The 8,185-nt window shown below is 44.7% G+C and overlaps 1 protein-coding gene across 1 annotated transcript; it reads right to left on the reverse strand.

The window, feature by feature from the left end:
* Nucleotides 1-3,636: 3,636 nt before the first annotated feature.
* LOC146341318 (olfactory receptor 5AP2-like) lies at nt 3,637-4,587 on the reverse strand. Its single transcript, XM_084807365.1, has one exon. The coding sequence runs from the start codon at nt 4,585-4,587 to the stop codon at nt 3,637-3,639; it is 951 nt and encodes a 316-aa protein (XP_084663491.1).
* Nucleotides 4,588-8,185: the final 3,598 nt, after the last annotated feature.

Raw genomic sequence — 8,185 nt, forward strand, 5'->3', positions numbered from 1 at the left:
CCAGGCCAGCTGAGGAGGAATGCACTGACAGTGGCCATATCATCGCTTGTTCTGCTTCTGCAGCCTCGCCCTCAACTGCCTCCCATGGGTTCACAAGGCAGGGATTCAACCCAGCCTGGTTTTATGGGAGTTCAGCTTCAGGGGATTTTGTGTACAACATCCATGCAAGTTTTGGCATGACTGCTCCATCTGTCACAGCTCCCGTCCTTTCTCAGGTTGTCCTAAGGGTCGTACAGGATTCTGAGGCAACCAGGATGGTGAGGGTCCTGAAGCCTGGGAGCAGGTGTCAAGCTGATTAACCTAGGAGAGCTTTCCTACCTTCTGGATTCCCCCCCACCCCCCAAAAAAACCCATGTATTCAATCATGTAGGAAAGGAATAAGCCTTATGCCTTTTTTTGTTGATTGTTTTACATTAGGTTTTCAGATTCCATTTTGTGGGGAACAGCATTATTATTTCAAAAAGCAAAACAAAAGTCTCTCATGGTTATAGAACAGATAACTTTAGAAATAAAAATAAAGAAAGCAATTAAAACAGGATTTGGGGCCCATTTTGTCTGCCCCCACTTTGGCTACACTACAAGTGTCCCCAACTGGTAAAAAGGTAAAGGTAAAGGTGTCCCCAACCAGTCATGTCCGACTCTAGGGTGTGGTGCTCATCTCCATTTCTAAGCCGAAGAGCCAACATTGTCCGAAGACACTTCCGTGGTCATGTGGCTGGCATGACTGAACACCGAGGTGCACGGAATGCTGTTACCTTTCCCGCCAAAGCGGTACCTATTTATCTACTTGCAATTTCTTGCTTTCAAACTGCTAGGTTGGCAGGAGCTGGGACTGAAGACGGGAGCTCACTCTGTCACGTGGCACTCGGGTCTAGAACTGCTGTCCTGCCGACCTTCCAGTCTGCAGTTCAGCGTCTGAACCACTAAGCCACCACGGCCCCCCAACTGGTACTGTTCCCAAAAAGATCTCAGGGGAATGTAAGTTAATCCATTACCTATCCCATCTTCAAGGGATACACACACACACACACACACATATATATATATATATATATATATAGAGAGAGAGAGAGAGAGAGAGAGAGAGAATGACTGGGAAGGAGCAGGCCCAATGCAGTCCTTTTCTAGACCCTCTATCACTTAAATAGGAACTACCCACTATGCAGCGGGCCCTCTCTTTTATGTGCTGACCAACTCCTTTGGCTTCACCTTGGCATCCCCTCCCCAGTGGGAAAAGGGAAGGGCTGGGCAGAGCAAAGCCAAGTTGAGCTGGGTTAATCTCCTTCACTCCCCCAATGGAAGACCAAAGGAGACTGTTCTGGCTCAGTCTTGCCTGCCCCACATCCTCCCCAATGGAGGCCACCCTAGCTGACATGCCAGATGGATCTACACACTAATTGCCACACATGTGTTTTTTTTGATTGGGGAAACTGCAGTTTATACCTGTGGGTGCTGTCTTCCAAAAGAGGCATGTCTTTATTTACTTGGGATTTGGAATCAGTTCACAAATACAACATGTATAATAAGAAACACTCTGAATCATGTGTGTATACTGTAAAGGAATTTCAATATGGTGCCAGCGTTTTGTTGTTCATTATGGCGTCACCTGTTCTAAACTGCATACATTTGTGGGGAACTTGGAAGAAACAAAGGGCTGCATGGACAGCTAATGGGCTCAGTTCTACTCTCGGGCTTGTCCCTGAACTCACCTGAAGACACTGGTCTCCATAGCTGGACCAACACCAACATGCTGGGCTCCATCTCTGGCTCAGCCCCACCTCACCCAAGACACATCGAAACTCTATCCATAGACTTTATGCAAACACTAGATTTATTTATTTATTTATTTATTTATTTATTTATTTATTTATTTCAACAGTTGGCGACACTATTCAGCTCAAACAGGCAAATGTATCTTGAAGGCTTGTCATCCCAACAACACCAAGAGGACTGGTGGAAGAACAATCACATGACCATCCCATAACTCATATATTCTATATCCCAGGCAATACACGTGAGAAATTCATGCAAAAGAAGTCAAGATCCAAAAAAATTAATAATAATAAATGTTTGTATATTCCAAGATATATAGCAAATAGACCTTGAGAGCAGCACAATAAAATGTAGATCAGATCCTGCCCTTTCATATAAAGGAAAAAGTGGAAGTTTCATAAAGCCTATCAAGTTAATTAATGAAATAATTCAGATATAAACAATACAAAAGGGGGGGGGGAGTCCATTGGATCCAAAGGGAATTGTTGAATGCATTTCAACTTAAGTTTCATCAGTTGCTAATCCACAATATGCAAAATTTCAGTGCCAGTTCAGAAGGTGTTTGTTATACTTGCATGTGGAACTCTATCACTTTAAGGTTTAAAGAGAGCATCAACCATTTTTCTTTAGGGATGAAGAAGCTATGGGTTTATCAATATACACTGTAACAGATGCAACATTGAAGTCCTGCATGTGAGATAGCTGCTGATGTCAACAGAAGTTGAAATGTATTCAGATGTTATCATTGGGTCAAAAAGGAGAGGGGGTGCCTAGGCTGAACAATAATCACTTGCCTAAGGCCATCTACTATGCTACAAGCAGGATTTGTACTGGAAATGTACTGATTCACAGATAGGGATGGCGGAGAATTTCTCCCCGAAACTTCGGGGGGCTGAGTGCCAACGTGTTCGGCCCCCCGAAGAAGTTTCGGGGAGAAATTCTCCACACACCCCCGCACCCCGCACCCCCCCCGGGACGGGACTTACCTTTCCCGAATGTCCCTCCCGGTGGCGGGTCCCGGCGGCTGTTCGTCGGGTCTTCGTCAGGGGCGGGAACGGCAGCCGGTCTTTCGACCGGCTGCCGCCACCTCCATTCCAATAAAAGTAAAAAAAACCACAACGCCCCCGTGATAGGCTACGTGACGATTAACGTAGCCTATCATGGCTAGATTTGCAAATTCAGCCATGATAGGCTACGTAAATCGTCACGTAGCCTATCACGGGTGACTTAAAAAAAAAAAGCGCGTACGGCTAATGGCGGCCCCCATAGGGAGCCGCCATTCACGTTCCTTATTTGGTCACTGTAGTCTACGTAAAGATTACGTAGACTACGGCGAAAATAAGGGCAATGCTATTTGCGTTGCCCTTATTTTCGCCGTAGTCTACGTAAAGATTTACGTAGACTAGAGCGACCAAATAAGGAACGTGAATGGCGGCTCCCTATGGGGGCCGCCATTTGTGTACGCGCTTTTTTTTTTTTAAACTTACCCGTGATAGGTTACGTGATGATTTACATAGCCTATCACAGCTGACTTTGCAGATCTAGCCGTGATAGGCTACGTTAATCGTCACGTAGCCTATCACGGGGGCGTTTTTTTTTTTTTACTTTTTATTTCGTGGCCGAGCGAGGCGAGGCGCCTCCTCCCCGGCCTGAATTTCGGCCGGGCGAGGCGGGAAGCCTCCCCCCCCCCAGCCTGAACTTCGCGGGGAGAGCAGCGAAGCGCCTCCCCCCCACCGCGAAAAGCTGCGAGACCAGGTAAGTGGCTTTCGTGCACTCCTATTCACAGATCAGTCTCTTAGCCAGAACTGGCATCAAAACCAATGTTGTTCTTTCTCACTCACTTCACATCACCATCACATTTGCTCAATTTCTTGTCCAGCACTTATGAAGAACTCTTCTTCTCAAGGCGTCCTTGACCTCTCGGTTTCTTAGGCTATAGATAAGAGGATTCACCAAAGGCGTCAAGACAGTGTAGAACACAGAGAAGACTTTGTTCTGATTGGTCAGTTCACTGGCCTCAGGTAATAGATACACCATCATCAGAGTCCCATAGAAAATTGTCACGACAATAAGATGAGAAGAACATGTAGAGAAGGTCTTTTGCCTCCCTACTACAGAGGAAATTCTCAAGATTTTAGAAATGATACAGACGTAAGAAGTCAAAGTTAGGACAAAAGGAGGAAGAGTAAATGCAGAAGATAGAAAGAATATCAGCATGGAAATCAGCTGTGTGTCGCTGCAGGAGAGTTTTAGAAGTGGGGATGAGTCACAAAAGAAATGGTTGATTACATTTGGACCACAGAAAATCAACTGTGACATTAATGATGTTACCATGGCACTGGCAAGAAAGCCATTTAACCAAGATCCCCATGCCAGGTGTCGGCAGACCCTGCTATTCATGAGTGCAGCATAATGCAGGGGTGTGCATATTGCTAAATACCGGTCATAAGACATCACAGACAGAAGATAACATTCTGTACCAGCCAAGCCACCAAAGAAAAAATATTGCATGATGCAGATCCTAATGAAAATTACTTTATTGCTAGATAGGAAACTGGCCAGCATCCTGGGCAGGATTGTTGAGCTGTAGCAAACTTCTAGGCAAGACAAGTTTCCTAAGAAGAAATACATTGGGGTGTGAAGATGCCGATCTGTTACAATGAGTGCAAGTATGAGAAGGTTCCCAGCCATGGTCAAAATGTAGATTAACAGGAAGAACAGGAAGAGGGGAATCTGCAGGTCCTGGAGATCTCCAAATCCAAGAAGGATGAATTCTGCAATCTCCGTTTGATTTTTTATTTCCATCTTCACCATCATATTATATAGTGAAATAGTAATGGCAGAGAACCTGAAAATAATTATGCATTTTAAAGCCTCAGGTTTTATCTGGTTTTAAAATAGATAGCACAAGGGATGTATGACAAATTAGATCCAGTTTGTTTTTTCTGAGGATTTACCCAGTTTGCACCTTCTGAACTGAAAATGGACTCAAATGCAAATCTGCAGTGGAAGTCTATACATTTCTGAACTTGTAATGTGATTGGTGGACCCAAAAAAATGTGTTCGACAGCATGCGTAGGTTTGAGAGATGTGTGTACTTTTGAAAAAATGTGCACAAGCATGCTTGAATTGATGGCCTAATTGGCCCCTTCCAGCTTTACGATTCTATAATTTGTTCCACTGATTTCAATGGGGCCTGCATTCTACTAACTTAGCGGGATCCAACCAACGCTTCTTTTGTTTTGCTCTCCGTCTAAGTTAAAAAGCTTATTGAAACTATGAACTATCATTTTTAAACCTGTTATGCCACATTACCACAATGTTGTTGATAGTCTAAGGGCCTAACTAGATGTGACTTGAAACACATAACTGAAGATGAGTGCTTAACATTGATTTCTGCTTTTGTTTTGAATGGAAAAAAATGTTTATTAGGTTAGGAGAAGCAGTCATAAATGATACATGGTTATCTGTCCTCCTTTATCTTGCAAAGCACAAAAGAGGGAAGGCACTGAATCACCAAACAGACTGAAGGAGGGGACCCTCCAAATGCCAGAACACAAGAGCACTGCAAGTTGAGGACACGTTTAATTCAAGCCCAACATGTTTCAGGCTGTAAAAATACTTTCTCGAGGGCACTCTTACACATTCCATTGCACTCTTTTTTAAAACGATAAGACAACTTTCAAAGTAAAAATATCCCCTGTGGTATGTTTACTTTGTAACTCATCTTATCGTTGTAGAAAAGAGTACAACAGAGTTTTTAAGAATTTTTAAGAGTGCCCCTGAGAAAGGGGTTTTCTTTACAACTTGAAATGCATTGGGCTTAAATTAAATGTGTCCTCAGCTATTCAACTTGCAGTGCTCTTGTGTTCTGGCACCTGGGGATCCACTCCTTCAGTGTCCTTTATGTTGTGGGTGGAAGTGAACAGGGGCAAAGGACTCTCCAGTGGTGCCTTGTGGTGCCTCCTCTTCACTTTGCCACTTCTGGGGGAAGGCAGAGAAGCATGCAAGCAAAGAGAAGGCAGTGGGTGTTCCAGCCACTTCCATTTTTTCTCACCCTCTTTGGGCAACACGGTGAAAAGGATTGGGCTCACAATACTACTAGACCAAAACTGTGAATAGACATCTCTGCTTGCTCACTTACCTATCATCTCCCTCTGGGCAGTGAAATGTAGAGAGTCAATCGTAGTAGAAGCAGCCACCTCATCCTTTCATCTGCTCATCCACACTCCACCTCTGCATGGTGGTTGGGACTGGGCCCAACTACTGCAATCCTTCATTCCACCCAGCAAGATAGAATAAGTGAGCAGGCAGAGCTGGTGACTGTTCCTCCAAGGAGCAAGTGAATAGATAAATATTTAGTACAATGAATTGAAGATGGAGGAGCCCAAATCTGGATTGGGACCCCAGTGTGTGTGTGTTAGGGATGGGGGAGAATTTCTCCCCGAAACTTCAGGGGGCCGAGCGCCAATGCATTCGGTCCTCCGAAGGTTGTTCGGGGAGAACTTTTCTGCCCCCCGCCCCCCGCCCCCCCGGGATGGGACTTACCTTTCACGAATGTCCCTCCTGGCGGCAGGTCCCAGCGGCGGTTCGGCAGGTCTTCGTCAGGGGCGGGGGCGGCAGCCGGTCTTTCGACCGGCTGCCGCCGCCGCCATTCCAAGAAAAGTAAAAAAAAAAAACAACGCCCCCATGATAGGCTACGTGACGATTAACGTAGCCTATCATGGCTAGATTTGCAAAGTCAGCCATGATTGGCTACGTAAATCGTCATGTAGCCTATCACGGGTGACTTAAAAAAAAAAAGCGCGTACGGCTAATGGCGGCCCCCATAGGGAGCCGCCATTCGCGTTCCTTATTTGGTCGCTGTAGTCTACGTAAAGATTACGTAGACTATGGCAAAAATAAGGGCAACGCTATTTGCGTTGCCCTTATTTTCACCGTAGTCTACGTAAAGATTTACGTAGACTACAGCGACCAAATAAGGAACGCGAATGGCGGCTCCCTATGGGGGCCGCCATTTGTGTACGCGCTTTTTTTTTTTAAAGTCACCCGTGATAGGCTACGTGACGATTAACGTAGCCTATCATGGCTGACTTTGCAAATCTAGCCGTGATAGGCTATGTAAATCGTCACGTAGCCTATCACGGGGGCGTTTTTGTTTTTGTTTTACTTTTTATTTCACAGCCCGGCGAGGAGAGGCGCTTCCCCCCCAGCCTGAATTTCGGCCGGGCGAGGAGGGAAGTCTTCCTCCCCCGGCCTGAACTTCGGGGGGAGCAGCGAAGCGCCTCCCCCCCACCGCGAAGCAAGCTGCGAGACCAGGTAAGTGACTTTCGTGCACCCCTACAGTTTTATAATATATGCTTATAGGAGGCATGCAAAATTTCAAAAGCCTCATCAGTTCAGCCAACTAGATATCTATTGCTATCTACTGCTGGATATCTACTTGATGTAAAGATCTCATCTCAAACATTTTATTATTTGAAGGAAACGTCTTTACCTTATTATTCAAAGAGAAGGGAGTTGACAAGGAATCCTAGCTGTCTTTCATTCCCATCCATGTCTCAGATGTTCATCCCTTTCAATAAAGTGTGATGTTATGGACTTCTAATAGGAATGTCCTGATTCTGTTCTTATCTTCAGTTTCCTATCCCTTCACTTATTGTTGCATAGATTCCCATCTGGATTAATTATTTGTTTTTCCCATGAGGAAGAGACAGATCAACAGTTCAGGGTCCACTGACACTGAAGTGGGAAAATGCTACAGAGGCTAAGTTTCACACTGGGACAGTGTCTGGTGATGAATTAGGTGGGTGTAAGTCCCATTGAGATCAATGGACCTTATTTCTAGGAAGGTGTGTATAAGGTTAGGCCAAAATTTATTTAGCTGATATTGATTAGGAGATCTATACCACAAAGTTAAATTGTGTTTCCATATGGAATCCTGTGAATTTCTATGAAGGACATTAAGCATTTCTCTTTCAGGAATATGGTAACATATGAAGCAGCCCTGATTTTTCAAGGCACAGGCATTTCCCTTTTCCCCATTTAAAACAAACAAAACCAAACCTGAATTCTATTGCTGCGAGTACCTACACTTCTTGTTAGCAAGCCCTGAGTGCAGCCCAGCTTTCTAGTATGGCTTTAATTATGGCAAGAATACTGTGACAGGCTGAGGGAACAAGATTCATATAGTTAAAGTAAGGTGGGAGTATGAAAAGGAAATGGTTATCCATTGGCCTACAAAACCAAATCTGTAGACCTATCCACTGGAGTTTGATGGCATATATAATGATGAGGGCTTCATAGAAATTGGTTCTAAGCAGAGACGCAAGGTCTTTCTCTTCCCTGCCATTCATGGAATATTTCAATTGTGACATCTTATGGCTATCAATATCACAGCCAAATCTCCATT

Source organism: Heloderma suspectum, chromosome 6, assembly GCF_057233095.1.
Source record: "Heloderma suspectum isolate Gila_16-S chromosome 6, 16-S_ref, whole genome shotgun sequence".
Classification (NCBI taxonomy): domain Eukaryota; kingdom Metazoa; phylum Chordata; class Lepidosauria; order Squamata; family Helodermatidae; genus Heloderma; species Heloderma suspectum.

Bases quoted from the DNA above. Each gene is read 5' to 3' on its own strand.
- LOC146341318 (XM_084807365.1), bottom strand. From the start codon at position 4,587: ATGGTGAAGATGGAAATAAAAAATCAAACGGAGATTGCAGAATTCATC.